Here is a 20,875-nt window from a genome sequence, read left to right as displayed (position 1 = left end):
CGATTGCTATAAGCGCAATGCATCGACAGATATATTCTTAATTGTGTAAATATACCTTTTCGTCAATGTATTACATCTGAGATTACCGATGTGCTTGATTTTCTAAACCCCGCCCCCCGTAGTCCAATGTCGTAAATTTCCTTCCCAAGTTAATGTGATAAGAAGCGAGGATTTGTTCTAAGGTTTATACACAGTACCTGTTGGTCAACGCGGTTTCAAAAAGGGAGGGATTAGGCGAAAGACCAATTTTACATCAATCTGGAATACAAATTGACGAAATAAAATATAAAATGCTAATTTACGATATATTCAACACTGTGAAAAGGCCAGAATCGGACTGAAATCCTCGTCATTTCACACTTTGGTTTTTGTTATGGAGAAGAACATTGCCGTGATTGTATGTGGTTACGTTCTGTACTTGGAGACAGTCTTCGGCGGATGTCCGTCTGACTGTCGGTGTTTATATGGGGATTCTCTTGTACAATGTTTCGGGGGACTGTCTTCCATACCCTCAGGAATTCCCACTGCCGTGAAGAATCTCCATTTGTCTGGGAATGCCACGCGGAAAAATTCATTCACCCGCATTACAAAGAGTGACTTTGTGCGCTTTTCGCTATTACAGCGTCTGTACCTGTCGTCGTGTGGTATCGAATCAATCGAGGATGGTGCGTTTTCGAGTCTGTCAAATCTAAGAACATTAGATTTGTCTGATAATCAGCTGAAATCGGTAAATAGGGGAACATTTCGTGGAATAAACAAGTTAAGCAAACTCGAATTAACGGGAAATGAAAATTGTGCCATCGAAGAAAATACCTTTCAGGGTCTTCCTAATCTCCTGGAGTTATTTCTTGGACAACTGAAGTTGAGTAACATTCAACCGTATCTATTCTACAATACTCGAAATGTGATTGATTTAGATTTGCATGGGAACAATCTTGTGGAATTCGAGTCAGAAGTCTTTGAGAATTTTGCATCTTTAGGTAGCTTAGATTTGGCAGGAAATCGTTTGATCGCGCTGCCCTCCTTCACCTATCAACAAATGGTAAACCTGAAAAGTCTGTACATGGAGGGAAATGCATGGCATTGTAACTGCGAGATGAATCCTCTAAAGAAATGGACAAATATCAGAGACGTGGTAGTTTGCAACTCGCCAAAGAAGTTAGAAAATCGAGACTTATTGAACATCCCAGACAGTGAAATGGTGTGTATCCCTCCGTATAATGCGACGTGCGACAAGAAAACAGTCATCGTCAATGAAACGGACCCTATCCGTGTTAACTGTCGTTTTAATGGTGGAGATCCGCGCCCTTATCCACTGTGGACCAAACCAAATGGAGAAGAGTTGATTGTAAAGAATTCCACTAATTCTTCTCATGTCGTATTTGCGGACGGAACTCTCGTCATACCTACGTCCATGGAAAGTGACTCGGGAGACTGGACTCTGACAATTACAAACACGCACGGTGGTGATATCAAAGTGGTTGTTCATATTGAGGTAAGAATTATTACCACAACTACCACCACTACCACCACTCCAACTACCACCACTACTACCACTCCAACTACTACCACTCCAACTACCACCACCGCTACTACTTCTACCACCACCTCTACCACTACAACACCAAGCACAACATCTACCACTTTGAAAACCACCACCACCTCCAAGCCTAAATCAACGACTACCCCTAATTCGACGAAGCGCAGTGGCGATCCAAAAGAAAACTTCGAAAGGATCGGCATCATTTTGACCATCGTCGGCGGCAGCTCGTTGCTGATAACTTCAATCTGTGTTGCTATCTTGTACTTTGCTTTCTGTAAGAAAACACCGCCTCAAGCTTATTCTAAGCCATTCAAGAAAAACAAAGTGGGTCGGCGACCAAGTTACGACGTCCGAAAAGCTCAACGAAATAACAATGCCTTCACCATTATTGAAACGCTATCAGAACTTTGAATGAACAAAACTGAATTATGAATCGTAATTTTTACAACGAAGATACGTATTTCGTATCTGTTAATATATATTATCTTTTGTTACTGAAGGGGTTAGTTGACTGATGTTAGAAATATTGATGACCTGGCTCTGGGGACATGACATTTAGACGAGCTTACTTTTGACCCCAGTCCCACTTATTAGCCATAGATGTTCCTTTTTATAAAAGTCAGACTGAGATAAAAAAAAAATTTATAAAAAAGTTCGTCAGAGTTTTATAGCTCCGAAGCCAGGAATAGTTTTGTCATAATTAATCCCACGAATCTGTTTGCTCAAAAACCACGTGTACTGGCTAGTCGATAGTAAATTTCAACACTCGCCATCTTCATTTTAGATAACATAACGTACTTTTCACCTAATTAAGATTTATATATTGGAGAATAATTATTTTCTCAATTGTTATTTGCGACCGTTAAATGCTGATTTGACGGTCGGAAACTGAGTTTTACCGGCGGCGCGTTTGCATTAACGGTCGCAAATAGCAAACGAGAATATAAGTTACTCCCACTGTAATGCCTTTAATTATTATTTATTTAGTGGTTATATATATATTGTTAACGTCTCCCTCTTGAGAATTTTTCTCTCATTATGGAGTTATATATTTTTCAGTTGAGTTTATGATTAATGGTAGATGCAGTTGATTTCATAAATATTAGTCAATGATTACATATTCTGATTTAATATCTTCAAAGTGTATACAATATCATCATCGTAAAGCCGTTACTAATGTTAACATAATATAAATTTATTATCATGTATCAGGGCTACTCACTGATATTAGTGAAATGATTTTTGAGATTCGTTTTGTAATCAAAGTTCAACATTTATATATTTATTATTTGCTTGAAAAAAAAATTGTACGAGATGTTTGTTTTTCACCATGGTGTGACTTTTCTTTATTAAATTATTTGTTTTAATGAATTTTGAGTGTTCGTTTAATTTTCTTGAAGAATTCGATACTTTTTTTCTGTGTCACTGTGGCACAAATGACTGATGTGGATTACCTTGCAATCCAAACAAACACCTGAAACATTTTCATCAACATATTGAATTAATGTTCTCCGTGGTTTATGGTTTTCATTATCCTGTAAAGGAAAGTCTTGGCTGGGATTCGAAAACACGTAACAAGAAGTCAACTGAAAAGACGCAACAAAACCTTAATCTTGTATACTCGTGTCAACCACGAATAAACGGCGCCATCATTGTGCAACGTCAAATTATCTCAACGAATATGGCAACGAGGGTGTTAAAAATTTGATAACCGACTGAATTTTCATTTTTCACAGTTTGTTAAAGCAAAGACATGCTTATTTATAATAGCATGCCACCTCGTGGAAAGTCGACTGCGCAGTGCATGGGGTATTTCAATTCTTTTGAAGATGAATGGGAGTTTGATTCAAAGGACCTTCTTTCACCGCACTCTTCGTAAATCTAAGATATGAGGTGATATTTGATGGCTGGTGTAGGTGTACATAATAATTTTGCTGTCCATAATCAAGAAAGGTCAAAATATGTGATAAAGTCCAAGCAAAATCGACGACTATTTTAAAAAATGTGAAAGAGATAGAACTGTTAAGACTATAGATACATGTTAATATTTACATGTATTTACAACAATGAAAATATCTTCTTACTTTAAAGGAAAATTTGAAAAATAAACACTGATATGCATTTTTAAAAAAAATTATTATCGTCTTAAAAGGCCCCAATAATTACATGCATTTCAAACAGTAAAAGGCAAATCACGAGAAATTCCTCCATATTTAAGCTGTTTTTGACTTATGATATTCATATATAATTCCCCTCTAACAGATTACATACATATAACTAATATGATCCTTGCAACTGATTCTAATTATTTATAAATAACATCGAACGGCCTAACTTTACCACTTCATGTACATGTAGCTAGTTACATCACAAAAATATCAAAATTCATCGAATAAAAACGAATTAAACTATATATATAGTTATTGCTGAATACACAGGAAAGGAATCACAGTTATCCTAGAGTTTGAAAAACAAAAACCTGTTGCATGGTAAATGTTTGATTCCTCTACAATTTTATGGAATAAAACATTCGATTAATCGCATTCTGTGCTCCATCCTTCAATTTTCCTGTACATGTCAGTAGGCCCTTATTCAAGGCTTAAATATGTAATGATTTGTTGTTAATTAATGTCCAAAAAAGTTTGAATTGTAAGAAAGAAAGTTGAGAGAGAGAGAGAGAGAGAGAGAGAGAGAGAGAGAGCTCCAATGTAATTTCATCAGGTCTATATTCATTTCCATCGAGCTTTTCATTTTATTTGAAAATACACAATTGTGTGAACTGCTACGATTCACGATTGTGATGTAAGATTATGTAATTATTTTAATAAATGACAAATTCACACTTTGGTTTTCTTTCTTATCTTTTCATGTGTAACTTACATCAAAATCAAGCTGCAAATTAACAGAATTGGTTTTTTTACTACATATTGTAATATAGGGTTATAGGGATATTGAACTTATATTGGTGAATATTGGCACGAGTTGGCTGTCAAAATGCACGAGCTTGCGAGTGCATTTTGACAGCCAACGAGTGCCAATATTCACCTATATAAGTTCAATAACCCTTTTATTATATAGCTAAAGTATTTAGTTGTTAAATTATATCCCTTTTCACTCAAACTACACCAAAATAGACGAGAATTCATCAATATTGGCAGTGTGCAATAACAGCATGCATTTCTTAACTGTTCAATATTTAACCCGTCATTAATGCATGAAGCAAACTGATTTTGTAAATGGGGACATCATAATTTATGTACAGTAAAACATTTTGCTTAAGTAAATATCAAAAGGCCCGTCGTCTGCCATTTTGGCTTGTTTACGTCGTTACGGTAACGTCAATATTGAACGCTCATACTCGGAATGTTTCGGGCGCATACACTTTACGCAATGCAAAGTTAGCGTTCAATAAATTCTCAGGATATTGAACGCTAACATTCTCTAGATTTTACGCAGATTTTATATTAGACTATTTATTAGCTATATAATAAATATAGATATAGTATACGTCCATTTCAAAGGCTGAGAATTTCGATAGAAATGAAGAAACAAAAAATAAACTACACGAGGGTATGATCAGCAACGCCTCACGCCAGCATATTTTTCATCAAGCGCTAACTATGGCACGCCAAATTCACAAAAATGAGCTAAACATAGTTTCACAGTTGATAAACTAGGTTTATCGACTGTAAACTATAGTTTACGGAACGTAAACTATAGTTAACGACGTTAATCTATATTTCACATCTGTAAACCATAGTTAACAGATAATCTATGTTTCACAAGCGTAAACTATAATTAACAATGAAAACAATCATTAGCGATTGCAAAACATATTTTATCTGATAAATACGGTTTCACGATTGTAAACTACGGTTTACAAGTCATAGTTTATCTGATAAATATAGTATCACAATTTGTGAAACTAGGATTAACAATTGTGAACTATAGTTAACAAATGTAAATTATAGTTTACAAATGTGAATCTGTATTTATCAGCAAAATCTATGCTAACACATTTCCTACCCTCATGTATTTTCAAAAATAAATTACATGTGTATATATATAGTCAGTATACAGTGCAGTGCATTGTGCAATAAGTTTAGTAGATTGACGTAATCTTTGTAGCGCTGATTCAGTAACTTATACCAATGAAATGATCATTATAGTGCATTTAGATATTATGAAATATTGACATTTTCAATTCTTTTTATCTTCGATATCTTTTATTTGATTTGAACGAATTTATTGTATATAATATATACAAAAGGACCAGAAGCAAGTTCGTACAACTAACGAGTTCTTCTCCTTATAACCTAATACATGTTACAACACAACTGTCATTAAAAATAATATACAGAGAATACAAAAATGGAAAGTGTTCTATAGATAAACAATGTAATATGATATGATCACCAGCTAAATCTTTTAGTGTCATGAATATACGTCTGAACATAAGAGAAAATACAATTATCTAATTCAGTAGATAAGACATGATCACCCCAAAGTAGTAGATGTGTATCAATAATAACCAAATCATTTAACCTAAGCAATCTATCCATTAATTTGTATCTAGCAATTGAATATTTCCTACTTGTACAGATATCTTTACCAATTGAAATGATAGCCATTATCTCATGAATGTGAACAATGATGTGCGTATGAATCTTGATAAATATAGTACGACTATCTTAACAGCTGAGGATATTCCGACAGAAATGAAATGTAGATTTTTTTGAACGCCAATGCCCTTCATGGAGTATGCTAGCGTAAACGCCGCAGTTCGTACTTTAAAAAAAATGAAATTATTTCTTAAATATGACTAGATATTACATGTAGTGTGTAAATCAAACAAATAAAGCTGTAGGTACATGTATGTATTTAATGATAAATTAAAATTAGAAGTTTTTGTAAATTCCTTTCACATATTTTAACTGAACGCACACATATTTGTTATGTTCTTACGTGTTCTGAGCCTCATTATTGATGCATATTTATGACATACTTGCAAGTTTTGAATTGAAATAAAGGACTTTGACCTTGCTAAACATTGGAAGTAATTTTTATCTACGAAAGAGCTGAAATCCGATTGCCCATTTGGCGATTAGAAAGTGAAAATAAACACATTATCCTATGTAAAGATACATCATTTCTACATTTATATTCCCAGTAAATCAGTTAATTCATAGATTTCTTAGAGACTAAACAGAGTAAAACTATGCGTTTTTGTGATAATCCAAATCACAAAAAGTACCTTTCACGACAGCAATTAGTTAAGAGTTGTCCAAATTTAGCGGCAAAACCGATTGAAAAATAAGTGTTGTCGCAGAGTGTCCCGTAAATTACTCTTAATTGAAATCTAACGATATCTTTATGGAAACGAAACGTCAAACTTATTCCCCGCGATAACCTCCACAAACAACTATTGTCCAATTAATCTGCAATATCGGGTCCCGCTCTGCGTGTGTGTCTTCAGTTTGGGGTAGAGGGGCCACTTAAAGGAGTTGAACGGGTATTAATTAGATCTATCTTGTTTGTGTTTTGGACATTATTCATCGCCGCATAGGGGGCCGACATTGTACCCGTTGACTGATTTATGTACGTCAAACACTATTTTTCTTCCACTCTATCACGGGATTGTCAAAATTTGTCTCCACCTTGGATAGGTAATTTCATGTACATTGCACGTCCTCTATAAACTCTGACCAATGAGTCGCTACTCAGTGCACATTCATTATATCAAGCAGATTGGTCTTTTATTTAATCAATATTGGAATTCCAGTTTTTAGTTTGGAATTTTTAAAAGAGCTATTTTGTTCTAAAATAATTTAAAAGGGAATATGAAAATAAAAATACCGCGCATTCTTTTGCAATATTAGAATACGTACTACCAACTATATATGAATGCGAGTTACCAGGTATTAAAAGTGCACGTATATCATAAAACAACGGAAATCATCGTTGTCCATGGACGGTTTGACGGAAACATTATTTCGTTGGAGGGAATATATTGCATGTCGAGGGATGTATGTTGTGTTTTACGAATGTCCATACAAGTAGCCAATCACATTAGGTCACAGAGCGCGGTGGAGAAAATGGTGGAAAGACGAAGTGGGTGTGGCTTGTATGGAAAGTAGTTCCCTCCACTTTTAAGGAAGAAGTAATAGCAGGGACCTATATACTAACGTTAGTATATAGGTCCCTGGTAATAGATTCTATCCATTGCATTTCCAAAAAGTAATTACAGCTTTTAATTATAGTATGAGTATAATGATTATCATGTGCTGCTCATGATTCATCATCTAACCAAGACCGTTAATTATTCGTCGGTTTTTACATAGATCGTGGCACTTTATGGTTAATCTCGGCAGAGATTCGACTCGGTTGAATATTTGGACTGACGGCTTTACCGAATTTCGGAGCAGGCCTTCATAATTCATCTCTGGAGATATACGTTCAGCTTCGGCCGGTTCTAGCAATTAATGTAAACTTAGGTGACACTGCTTTTCTTCAAATAACTAAGTGATTTCACAATTAATCTTACATTGCCGCGGTGGTCTAGAGGTACGCGGAAGATCGGGGTTCGAATTCCGGCCGTGACAGACCCAAGTCGTTAAAACAGGTATAGTGACAGTTCCATCGCGAAACGCTCGGCATCACGCCTCGGATTAGTCCAAAATATCTGACGTTTTTCTGGCTTTTTTTTTTATGATTTTGATATTTACCGTGCCAGGAAAACGTCAGAACCGGCGCCATTACGTAAACTGGAAATTCGCCGCCTCCAGTTGGAGGCGGCATTCTCGAGCCAATTTTAAATATTTGTGAGCCAAATTCAATGTTAAACTTATAACTAATCAATAAAACGATGCTTCTTGTACTTACTAATATCTATTTTATGGGTTCTTTCATCATATAAATAGCCTCATGAAAACATTTTAACAAACTGTCGAGCTTTGTTTTGAGTCACGTTAATCGTTCGCTCAAATGAAAGCGAAAATTCGGTTAACTACAATTGTGTGCTTCTGTTATCGAATTCTGGAGTAATATTTTCTTTTAATCGATTTTAGTAAGTACAAGAAGCATTGTTTCATTGTTTAATTATGAGTCTAACATTGAATTCGACTCCAAGGTATTTAAAACCGGCCCAAGAATGCCGCCTCCAACTACTAGCCTCGGATATGACCTTATAAACGGATTTCCCATGTCACTGTAGGTGTGGCACGATAAAGAACCCTCACTGCTCAATGGCCGTAAGCGCCGAGCATAGGTCTAAATTTGAAGCCCTTCACCGATATTGGTGACGTCTCCATATGAGTGAAAAATTCTCGAGAGGGACGTTAAGCAAGATACAATCAATCAACCGGTACTATCTCTAACCGACGACTGTTACAGTGTATATAATTATACAATGTTGTATATGGTATAACATAGTCTTTATAAAGGTCCGATATAGTATGCTTGAAATTACAGTCGTGTGCAGTCTCTCTCTCTCTCTCTCTCTCTCTCTACACAGTGTATATATATTTATATATATAAAGATGGGAAATAATCACCCAAAATAAAATTCTATGTAAAATATACCTCTTTTCGACAAAGTCACTAGACGATTCATTCGTTGGTTTATTTGAGAGCTATTTTACGAACTGAATTAATCTCTGAATTCTCATCCAAGAGGACCTGCCCTCTACGTCAACATATCATAGTATTCATGCAAAATCATTGGAAATTAATTATAAAAATCAACAAGTCCATTTTAGGGAAAATTAAAACAAGTATATGAAAGATCGGAAAGTAAGTAGCTGCTTTCTAGGGGAGAATTTTATATAGAAACTGCTAGATTACTGGGTAATTGTATTGCTATCACTCAAAGGACCCGCCATTTAATACATACGGCATTGTGATTGGACGCAACGGAACTTTCTCTTAACTTTTCTATCCACTCTATTGTGTTTCTGAAGACATTAAATTCTAATATGATTTATTCTAGACATTAAGATATACACGGTTTGATTCATGACGTTGTTCTCTGAAAGCCTTCTAATCCGACATTCCTCTGTTTCGTTCATGTAAATTCATTAATTTTGACATGACGTATTATGAGAAATATCAAAAGCAAAACCATCGGTGAATAGGCAACCAGAATCACGAATAACTCCCATCAATTAGGTTTAAACAACCTTTAGCAGGTACCTCCAACGGTTTAAAACGAGACTGCGATATCAAATTTTAAAAAGACGACAGACGGGAGGTAGAGACAAAATTGTATTTTCAGAGACGGTAACGGAGAACGATACGGAAACATCTCAGCACAACAGAGGATTGAGCAAACAGTGATGGAAAATAATAGCGCTCTCGTGATTATATGTGTACTTATTGTAGTAAACTGGGTACCTGTTGAATGCGCTTGTCCCTCAAGCTGCCAGTGTTCCAATATTTCTGCAATCTGTAAACAGGAAATGACCAGATTCCCGTCAGGATTACCGTCAAAAATCACTGCTTTACAACTCAGTGGTACTTTTGCATCCAGAAACAAAATTGCATCAGTCGAAAATTCTTATTTCTCATCTTTACCCAATTTGAAAAGACTTTATATGGCGTTCTGCGATGTCGAGTCCATTACAGATGGTTCTCTACCGCACACATTGATTTTGTTAGACCTCTCTTTCAATGAAATTGGTGAAATTTCGGAAAACACTTTTAAGGGGTTATCTAAGCTGAAGGTGTTGCATTTGTCTGGAAATAATGGAACTGAAATAGCTTTGACCGCTTTCAACGTTTTGACGCAACTAACGGAATTATATCTGGCAGAAATGCATTTGGATGTACTGGATAAGCGACTGTTTAACAGTCTTTCAATGCTGAAGACTCTGGACCTTCACGGAAACAAACTTCGACGCTTAGACTGGAGCTTCACCAAACTAAGTCCTAACCTAGGTTACATAGATATATCTGGAAACTCGTTTACACAGCTATCAAATACAAGTGTGATGGAATTACATAAAATAAAGACTGTGCGTTTGGACAACAACAACTGGAGATGTACCTGTGCATTAGAATGGGTTAAAGTACTGCCCAGTCCAATACCTGAATCCGTAACGTGTAGTTCACCGGATTCTCTGAAATACCAGTCCATTGTCAATGTTCCATCTTCCAAGCTCATCTGTGTGCCTGCATCTGTCAGGTGCACATCAAGTTCACAGACCGGGAAATATCACACCTTACTGAACATGTCATGCACGTTTGGCGGAGATCCGTTTCCTGATGTCATTTGGATAAAGCCCGATGGCACAAAATTGAAATATTACAACTACAATCACTCAAAGTATCACGTCTCCGACAAAGGTGTACTAACAATAAATTCCTTGGACGTCGATGATGACGGGATGTGGAAAGTTCAGGTCAACAATGTGAAAAAACAGAACGAAGAGAGTGTGAGGGTGACGGTGACCGATATACCTACCACAACTACTACCACTACCACCACCAGTACCACCACCACCACTACTCCGACTACCACCACTAGTACCACAACCACCACCACCACACCGACCACCACCACCACCACAACTCCTACCACTACAACTCCTACCACCACAACTACTACAACCCCTGTCACAACCACGGCAAAACCAACAACCACCACAACTGTCAAGCAGACGACAACCCCCAAAACCACACCAAAACCACCAGCAGACGTCAAAACAACACCCAAACCTACGGAGGGTGTGTTCTCAATGAACACGATCTACATGATGATTGCCGCGGCCGGAGGAAGCGCTTTCATTACATCAATGATTTGTTTAGTGATACACTGCTGCACGAGAAAGAAGAAACCGGATATGCCTGAGAAGAAACCGAAACAGGATCTCTTCGATACCGTCCGGAATCTGACTCCAAGACGTACGCGAAGGGTCCACAACATAGGTCATTATGATGAATATGACTGACGATAAATTTTTTGATGAATTATTACTGGGAGAAAGCAAAGAATTTCATGTTTGACTATTGCATTATGACATTTTGCTTTGAAGTTTGTTAGTAATTCGTGCTACCGACACAATTGAACTCTTATTTTTTTTTTACAGTTCTAATTTTAAAATTGAGCGATTACTTTCACTTTTACTTACACAGTATTGCTTCTCACTGTTATTGTTTTATTTATTTTGACATCGAGTATTCATTAAAAGAAAAGAAAAAAAAACTCGGTTTTTTTAGCGTTTTATTTAAAGTTCAAGTGTGGGTGTTTTTCCACTGTGATTTCTGCTGAAAATACAATATGAAAAATAAATGCTATCATTCTTATCACCAAAAAGATTACCGTGTAGAAAAATTCAATTATATCTGAAGAAGCTGAGGGTTTCCGGAGATTTATTGTGTTTCGTAAAATTATATTTCAATGACACATTTATCCCTACTTTTCTATTGAAAGAATTAATTTAATTGTGTACGAGATCATAAATCAACGTCCGAGGTTTATGATAGCTTGGAATATCTTGACTGGAGCGATACTAACAGAGGCAGTATTATAACAAATTGTCTACTAGTATTTGATACGCTCAATAAATAGCTCGTGTTTCTTGTGTATACTAGTAAGTACATTGTATTCATGTACATTACTGGTATACTGTACATACAAAATAAAGGTAATATACACAAATTTTGAAGGAGTTTGATAAGAATACAAGAACCCGAACATATATATTCCCGACCATGTTAAAAAAAGAAATCAAGCACCTTCGTTTTGCAGAATACAACACGTGAATGATTCTTCAAACAAATCGAGTTTTGTGACAAAGTGTGCAGTAAATGAAACGTCTTCCTTGCAGAACTAGAACAATATCATACGTTCCATTTAATATCTATGCCCGTTGTTTCAATAAGTGATTTGACTACACCACACTTTATCTCGACAAGTAATGAAATTACTATTCCTTTCTAATCTCGTATTGTTGGGAGGCATTCAAAATATTGGTGAGTCGGAAATAGGAAAATTTACAGAAGATGAGTATAACATTTGGAAATCTGAACTGAAGATATCTTTAAATGTCATATCATTGCATTAGGCTGTAGCTGTATATTTCCATCTGATTGGGGCGGATCTTGGTTTAGCAGCGAATTTGGGGATGGAGAGATTGTCATAGACGCCATATCTATTTTATCCGGATGGAATATTACTAGTTTTCATTCATGGACGTGTCAGAATTCCTCCGGAAATATACTTCTTTTCCAGTGAGTACATCTATATTGAAATTCACACATAGTATGGAAACTACACACTGAAGATATTTATCAGGTTTCTTACACGGCCTTGATTTTCGCCCTAATCAACGTGAATTGTAATCATCTTGTACTTACAATGCACTTTCTTACCGATGTTCTCTGAATGTTCACAAATTACGGTAACCCCCCCCCCCCATAACATCAAAGAGTATCAGTCAAGACAATGTACATGTATATATATTATTTGTTCCTAACACCTAATAGTGCAGATCAGACTGTTGCGGGCACAGGGTTCACATTCGGGGCGATGCGATGTATCCGATGGACCAAGCTGACCGATTTTTCCTATTCCTACGTTGTTTACAATGGTACGTGCAGGATTTCACAAATATAGAAAATGAAATGTCATATAATACTGTGTCATGAAATATTTCAACTGAATCCTCTACAATACTTGACATTTTTTAGTTCAGTATTATGGTCTAGTTACCCGAGAAATACAATGTTGACCGAGCTCTCCAAGCTAAAATAAAACATTGTATTGACCTCAGAAATATCAATTATTATTTCACTATATGATTGAATGATTTAAAACACTGAAGACGCTAAAGCCAACAAAAAGATTCTTGGTCGGTCATTTTTGTTTACAGCTAGAGTATTATAGACCTAGTAGGAAGTCATTAGAAAGTTTTTATTGGGCGATAAAAAATAATAGACAATCATATCAATTTGGAAATTACCCATTTGTTTTTGTTGGATATTGGAAAAATCAAATGTTATATTCACCTCGAAGGCTCGTGGAGGTGGACATAACATTCTATTTTTTCTAGTTTATTGAATCTCAGCCACTCAGAAAGAATGGATCAAAATATTCTTAAACTGTTTTAGTTATCTTGTTCATGTATGAAATTCTATTCTCAGAATATATCAAATTGTATTCTCAGATCTAGATACTGTAAATGGGTATCGAGTGCAACTTGCGACAACACCTCTATCTTCCAGCATCCAAACAAGCTGTAGTCCTACAACGAATCCTTCGGCGGAGGAATTCCATGTCTTAGTGAAAACAGGTAACTATTCCTCTGTAAAGCGGGTACGTTTGCTCGACGCTGTCCTTTTATGAATATTCTTTCCTTTCAGTTTCCTCGCTATCTGTTTATAAAGAATGTCCAAGTCTTCTCCAGGGATTATGGAAATATGAGCATCAGAGTCTCAACACCACTTCCTGTAGAGCAGACTCATCGTTAAGTGTCTGTGGGACCACCGTGAAGTTCAACTACCAAAAGTGCAACAAAACACAAGCATTCTCTGGTAAAATCCACTATCACCTGCATATGGTGTTTATATCTCTCAGCTGATTCTATACGCAACAGCTTGTTCTGCGTATGATCAGAATTTATACAGAGAGAGGCTACTTAAAAATAAGTTGATGCTACAGGGGTTTCAACAGTCTCGTTTAAAGTCATCATTTCGCAAATTCTAAGGTCGTTATAACGATGTAATTTATCAATAAAACCTGTCGTTGGGTAAAATGCTGTCTGACATGTTTCATACCAAATGAGGCCGTTCTTTACACACTGATTTCGATTACGGATACCAGTGGTGGATTTAGAGGGGGGCGCAGCAGGCGCCCCCCCCCCTAAAATTTTCAAATTTAAGGTAAATCGTGGTATCTTGTTTAGAAAAATGTACTAAACGACAAAAGAAGCAATAATTTCTTCCACTTCCGGAGAAATAAATGACAAAATCTTTTGATTTCTTGAATTAATTTATTGGGAGAACTTAATTTTTTCCAAAAAACCCTTAAAATTTGGGTCATTTTATTAATTTCACCTTATTAAAATGATAAAAAATAGTACAAATGACTAAATAGGAGAAATATTTAAAGCCCCATAAAATCCAGGAGCTTCGCCCCCTGGACCCCCTCGAGGGCTTCCCCCTGGACCCATTTCCTCATAAAGTGGCGCCCCCCGTAACTGCAATTCCTGGATCCGCCCCTGGATACATGTAACTCTGTTTACCCGATCGAGATGTAGGGCTCACGGCGAGTGTGACCGGTCGACAGGGGACGCTTACTCCTTCGAGGCACTTGGTCGCACCTCTGGTATGTCCAGGTGTCCGTGTTTGCCATACTCTCAATTTTCTTTTCTTTATAGGGGTTATGAGATTAATCACTGTTCGTTATCTTCGCCTTTTCATATCATTCTAATACGCATTTTCCATCAAGCACGCTTTAGTTCCTCTTTAAAAGTATATATTTATATTTATCGTCCAGAAATGGGCGAATATTTAGTTTGTAACTTGTTGTCATTTTTTATCCTGAATTTTAGAAGGTGGTGAAGTAAATTGCATTCACACAAAGATGGACAATGTGAGTCAGCATTACTTTACCATTGTTTACAATGCCGACGAGAACATTGATACCTTGACAACGCATCGCTTTACGTGTTTTGTAAGTATCTGAATGATGCTTTTGCCAATATACAACATGATAAATATTGATTTTGAAAATATTAAGGGTTCTTTTCATGAAAAATGGTATTATCAGGCGTTCGTCCAAAATGAGTCTGTAGTTCAGGCGAGCGATAGTGCCGGAAGCTGTGAGCCGAGTCAAACAGCAACAAACCGACAGACAGACGGATCTGGCACTCTGCTACTACAGAAATCAGGTAAGAAAGACAGTCTTTTCTCGAAAGCATACACATACATAGTGCCTGAATGTCGGTTGTTTTATAATATATTCCCTTTTTTCTTTTGCAGGAGTCTGTCGTAAGTAAATAAAACATCGCAATACAAGGGAGCTTACTCGATTACAAACTTTTTTGTTATTGTCTCGTGCGTGAATTTAGACGTCACAAGACGAAGATGAAGTGCCACAAATTTTGACCTACAGGTATATGCATGGCGCTCAATGTCGTAGAAGTGAGGATTCTTTATAGTCATAAAGTCATCCGAGAGACCCGTGACTGGCTTCTGATGCCGGGTGATCGGTGAAAGAACCCTGTTAAGTGTCTTAGATTTGAAGTGGCTGTCGGGAATGGGAAATGGAACCCGGGAACTCCCAGTTGCGATGGATAGCCTTAACTACTTGACTAACTCAATTACAAACTCGTTTCAAAATATGAAATATAATGCTATATCACAGATACAAATCGTCTTCCTTCAATATTTCAGCCGTCTCAACTCCGAGCGACGACCAGACAGGAGTCATCGTTGGATCAGTGCTCGGTGTCGTCATTTTTATCGTTTGCATTGTCATCGTTTTGTACACAGTCATCCGCCACAAAAAACGGTTCAGGCAGTCCGTAAAACATGAAGATGAAGGTATTATACACATTCAGTAGTTCAAAAATAAATAAAACAATAGTGAAAAACAACACAGACTGCAGGTTCTATATCGTTAACATGTGGTGAGTTGTTATAAAAGAGAGAAAGAAAAAAGGAGTGGTGTCGGGATGAATCGCTCCTTACTTAAATGAATCTAATATTTATACATTTCATAGTGTTTTGCTTGCTGGTACACTGTAGTATTAATAATTTACACTTTCCCTTCCTTATTAGAGAGGCAATCTCAGCACACCCCCAGCAACCCTTCAGATGTAACCCTTGTGAAAGATACAGGAATACTATCATGGAAACAAAGACAACCTGCAGTAGAAAAAACACAAACTTGGATGAAAAAAATCATGAGAATATTCCCATTACAGCATTCAAATAAGAGAAACATTGAGAGTGCAGTTGTATCGGGTAAGGTTTGGAGTTATCTCTCTTTGTACTCCAACTCTACTTCTTTTATGGTAACTTGGCCTATATGTATTATTTTCCTTTTTTTTTCCGTCTTAGGTCGATGGACGAGAAAAATCATTCCAGACACACCAGATCCGGAATGTCTTTCTCCAAATCAGTACGACAAGGTCACCTCCGACCTGGACAACAAACTCGAGGGTAAAGACGTGTCATTAGTTTTTATTTTTCTAATGATTGTTTCAACATGACATCTACAACGTAAAGTTCTCTTTATGAACTACCTTAACGAAATATCGAGTTAGGAAACCGTTTTGCGCAAATGTAAATCTACGTGTTATAGCAAGATGTCCATTATGACCAGGGAGTCCATGCTATTCCTCCGAGCATGCCCAACTTTCATTATTAGTCCATGACTAAAGATCTCCTTACCAACAAGAAATATTGCTTTGACTTTGACCTTTCAGTTCTTCTATAGAATATCAACTGTTATGACCATGACATATTTAATCAGAAAAGCAATCTGTCCTCTACTATACATCTACAGGGTCTGTTCCTGTAAGGAGTATGTCCTCTACTATACATCTACAGGGTCTGTTCCTGTAAGGAGTATGTCCTCTACTATACATCTACAGGGTCTGTTCCTGTAAGGAGAATACACTACAACACAATGCAAAGAGATAAATGTATAAAAAATATATATAGCTGTGTAGCGTGCGACAGTGTATCAAAATTCCCACTGCTATAAAAAAGCAAGGGTTTTGACTTGCCTAGATGGTCAAGCGATCTAGCGTGCTGATCGTGCTCTGTTACGAAATATGGTTCCGTAGGTTGTGGATGCAACCTCGGGTAGGAGCGGAAATGGGTATCAACATTGTAGTGATAATTTCTCTGTGTTTTGTATGTCATTATTTATTTTTCCATTCCGTGTCCAAATATGAGGACACGCACATTGTGAATCATGCCGTTTAACCTCCCCGTGTCTGGTAAGTGGTATCAAATTAAGTTTTAACTGGAAGGTATGTCGTCAGTATCATTTCTTTACCAAATCATGCATGCACTGTCTCAAAATTTCACCGTACAGTTTTCATCATGAAATCATATACATATAAATATATTAGACACCAGTGACCGAGGAATGAGAACTTCATCCATTTATGTGAAGCATATTAAAGCAGAAAACACACCGTTGCTGTGCGCGGGTCACTATATACCGTAAGTGATTAGTAAAAATATACACCGGCTGTGAGGGGAAATATAAATTCCGCTTTAATAATGGTTAGTCGTACCGACGAGAATTGTTCACTCATACTGAGACGTCACCAGTTCCAAAAGCTTGGACCTATGTTTAGCACCCAGAGCCGTTGCAGTGAAGGTTCTTTAACGTTAATATATCCAAAAGACCTGTGGGTCTCACTTCCAAATGTCAATTGTTTGGGGACGAAGCAATCGCTGCCTATATTTTTGTCTTAGTTTGATTCGGCCATGATGCACTAGTATGGTAAATTGGTGTAAACATTTTTTGCTACAAGGATTTCAAGCATATTGGTAATATAAACTGACCCATGGGGTACGGACTTATATATTGGTGTCTGCCCCCTGCCGACCTTTATTCTGTCTCTACATTGATATATGCACGACAATTAGAGACCTGGGGAAAATTGCGGGAGTAGGTTCTACTAGAATGTAAAGCAATAGTAACAGCAAAACAAATTATTTGCTAAACTATCCATATTTCTTAAACTATATCGATATGTACGTATACGTAAATATATACATATTCATGTTGATAAATTGGCAATGGTCTTCTTATTTCTACTGTGGTAATATACTTTCTACTTTGCTGAAATCTCATTTATGGTTTTGTTGATACATTGTATGTTATAAGAAAAATATGGAATGCGCCCTTTATTGACCATCCATCAATTACATGTGTATGTTAATTCAGCAGACGCACAGCTCAGCCTGTACATTAATTGTGGAACACTCTAGTGAAGTGCAAGCAAATTATATAACATCAAGTTTGTAGTTTGAAATTCATTCATTATGGCAATCGGTAACATTGAAAGAGTTCGCTATTTTGCATCCAGGGTGCTGCAACAACTGTGAACAGATGAACTGCATCTGCAAAATAAACCAACATTTTGAGGAAGAGAAAGATCCCCTCGAGAATAGGAGCGAGGACGAAGTGACGGACAGTCCCTCTGAAAGCAGCAGGGCAAATTCAGATGTACAAGATTTGGAACAGGGTGTTATGAAAACCAATTTCTGTGAACATGTTGGGGAGAGAGATCTCCCAGACACTTTGAAAACTGCAGACACTCTCATCGTGAGGACAGATTCGACTCACACTATCAGAAATGATTTTGCATATAGCTCTAAACTCAATAAAAAACAAACTGTCGAAGGAAATTGGCCGATTACAATACAAAGTGAACAGGATCCGAAGGGAATATTCAAGGAAGAAGTGGAGAGTGCACAAGTAACTTCAGGTGTGGGGGAGCTCCAAGAAAGTTCTGAAAGAAACAATGAATTGCAATCAGTCGTCAACCAATCCGTTACCGGAAATAAGGAGACGGAAACCAGAGAGACATTTAAAACAGTCGAAGAAGCAACAATCGCAGAAAAACACACTATTACGAATGGACAGACAGGTGCCAAGTCTGATGAAGAAAACAATGCATCAGATGTCAACAAACGTGATGAATCATTAGCGAGAAAAACGGACCACCAACTCCCAGGTGTGACGTTTAATTTCCCCCCACCTAGTTCTAGCAGAAGGACTTCAGACATGAGCAAGATTCAGACTACTTTCAAATCCAAGAATACATTATTTCAGGTGAATGATGACGACGCAAAAGATCAAATGGCGCCAGAAGCAGTAGACAAGCAGATGAAGGGTTCAATTCTTCTTTCTGACTTTTCTGAGTCCAAAGGCGGACAAAAGACAGTCTCATTCGATATATAACACGCATACGATTCGTCATGTTCCATGCTGTTCCAAATATTCTGTTGATTAAATGAAATTGGCGCGGTTAGATGAAGAGTTCGGTTTGGTCTGACGCGTGTCCAGGGGCCAGTCGTTTGGACAGCCTTACATGGACACACCTAAGCGCTACAAACAAGGTCAGTCGGCCGTGACGGCCACCTCAGACGACAGGTACTCTGCCCCACCTGCTGAAACAGCCTCGTCATCGACATGTTTAATCTAAATTGTTAAAAATACAAAAGTAATCAATTTTAAATCTACTTTAATACCTTTATACTCACCGAGCTTGGGATTACAATACAAAGAGTATATAATAGATCGCTCAGTATATTTGGTATCCTGGCATTGGCTGAAATTGACACATGGACATCATTATCTTGATGTTTGTAACACAAATATCATTCAAAATGAATTTAAATAAAACGATTTAATAGCGTTTTCGTTACATTGTTGATGCTTGTGTTGTAAAATTCATTACACTCGATTTAAAGACGCGTACTTGAACTATGTACAATGCAGTAGCAAACAATTTGATTCGTTTTTAAGAACTTGGTTAGAATTTCGGGTTTTAGTGCGGTACATAAATAATATTTCTAACAGACAATGGTTTTGAGTATCAAGTGAACATTATTTAGTTTATTTCAAAACAGATGTTATCCGATTCTGTTACATCATTTGAAAAATTGCAAGGATTTAAACTGAACTAGATAGACAGCATTTCAGCGAAAATAAGATGGGCTTTAGATAGGATCAGATACCGTTCTGAATATAGAGAGAACTGTCAGATCGCGATAGACACAGAAGATTAAGATAGATTGAATTGGTGAAGCTGGGATTTTGCTTTGCAATTTATTCAAGAATTCTTAGATATCGAAGCTTTCTTGTCTTTTCCATTTTCTTATAAAAAATGTGAATATGTCTATTTTATCGAAACATTGTACCGGTATGCACGGTTCCATGTTTTCCCTTCTGCTGTTTTGTTGAATGACACAGCCTACCTATCGTGAATTGAATTTTGATACAAACTTGCTCGTATTAAAATTCAATTTCAGTGTCTAACTGTTCGGGGAAAACAGTTGTGACTACATTGAATTGAATTTTTGACTGCTGTCTTGATTTATTTTTAGTGGTCTAATCACAGTGTTATCTAGTTTGATTACACTAACACTCGTTACATCGGGGGTAAAAAAAAGTTGCAAATCAAAATTCCTCTCATACAAGAAAACAGTAAAAAACGGACATTAAACTTAGATTTCATCACATCACACGCAGCAGAAAATAAATGAAACCTTTGTCGAGAAGTGTCAATTTAGAATGAAGTTCTCTGTGATTAGAAAAGTTGAATGTTGAAGTTGTTTACAGACGATTAAGCAGTATCA

The 20,875-nt window shown here is 36.8% G+C and overlaps 3 protein-coding genes across 3 annotated transcripts; all 3 read left to right on the top strand.

Annotated features, from left to right (window-relative positions):
* The first annotated feature begins 202 nt into the window (after positions 1-202).
* Positions 203-11,922, top strand: LOC130051492 (uncharacterized). Its single transcript, XM_056153454.1, has 2 exons — positions 203-1,951; positions 9,796-11,922. The coding sequence occupies exons 1-2, from the start codon at positions 374-376 to the stop codon at positions 11,488-11,490; spliced, it is 3,273 nt and encodes a 1,090-aa protein (XP_056009429.1). The 5' UTR covers positions 203-373; the 3' UTR covers positions 11,491-11,922.
* A 1,112-nt stretch (positions 11,923-13,034) lies between these two features.
* On the top strand, positions 13,035-15,540 carry LOC125678673 (uncharacterized). The gene is made up of 6 exons (XM_056153453.1): positions 13,035-13,131; positions 13,708-13,833; positions 13,904-14,074; positions 15,094-15,215; positions 15,312-15,432; positions 15,524-15,540. Exons 1-6 carry the CDS (start codon positions 13,071-13,073, stop codon positions 15,538-15,540), a joined length of 618 nt encoding a protein of 205 aa, XP_056009428.1. The 5' UTR covers positions 13,035-13,070.
* A 263-nt stretch (positions 15,541-15,803) lies between these two features.
* LOC125680048 (uncharacterized) lies at positions 15,804-19,931 on the top strand. Its single transcript, XM_056157175.1, has 4 exons — positions 15,804-16,087; positions 16,325-16,510; positions 16,607-16,708; positions 18,598-19,931. Exons 1-4 carry the CDS (start codon positions 15,895-15,897, stop codon positions 19,473-19,475), a joined length of 1,359 nt encoding a protein of 452 aa, XP_056013150.1. The 5' UTR covers positions 15,804-15,894; the 3' UTR covers positions 19,476-19,931.
* Positions 19,932-20,875: the final 944 nt, after the last annotated feature.

The sequence above is a fragment of the Ostrea edulis genome, chromosome 2 (assembly GCF_947568905.1).
Source record: "Ostrea edulis chromosome 2, xbOstEdul1.1, whole genome shotgun sequence".
In the NCBI taxonomy this organism is placed as follows: Eukaryota; Metazoa; Mollusca; class Bivalvia; order Ostreida; family Ostreidae; genus Ostrea; species Ostrea edulis.
The sequence above is the reverse complement of the archived record's forward strand: the minus strand, read 5'-3'. Positions and strand labels throughout refer to the sequence as shown.

Bases quoted from the DNA above. Each gene is read 5' to 3' on its own strand.
- LOC130051492 (XM_056153454.1), top strand. From the start codon at position 374: ATGGAGAAGAACATTGCCGTGATTGTATGTGGTTACGTTCTGTACTTG. The intron at 1,952-9,795 runs TGAATGAACAAA...GACGGGAGGTAG, and splicing joins TTGAAACGCTATCAGAACTT to AGACAAAATTGTATTTTCAG.
- LOC125678673 (XM_056153453.1), top strand. From the start codon at position 13,071: ATGCGATGTATCCGATGGACCAAGCTGACCGATTTTTCCTATTCCTAC. The intron at 13,834-13,903 runs GTAACTATTCCT...CTTTCCTTTCAG, and splicing joins CCATGTCTTAGTGAAAACAG to TTTCCTCGCTATCTGTTTAT. The intron at 14,075-15,093 runs GTAAAATCCACT...CCTGAATTTTAG, and splicing joins CAAAACACAAGCATTCTCTG to AAGGTGGTGAAGTAAATTGC.
- LOC125680048 (XM_056157175.1), top strand. From the start codon at position 15,895: ATGCTATATCACAGATACAAATCGTCTTCCTTCAATATTTCAGCCGTC. The intron at 16,511-16,606 runs GTAAGGTTTGGA...TTTCCGTCTTAG, and splicing joins TGAGAGTGCAGTTGTATCGG to GTCGATGGACGAGAAAAATC. The intron at 16,709-18,597 runs GTAAAGACGTGT...TTTTGCATCCAG, and splicing joins CCTGGACAACAAACTCGAGG to GGTGCTGCAACAACTGTGAA.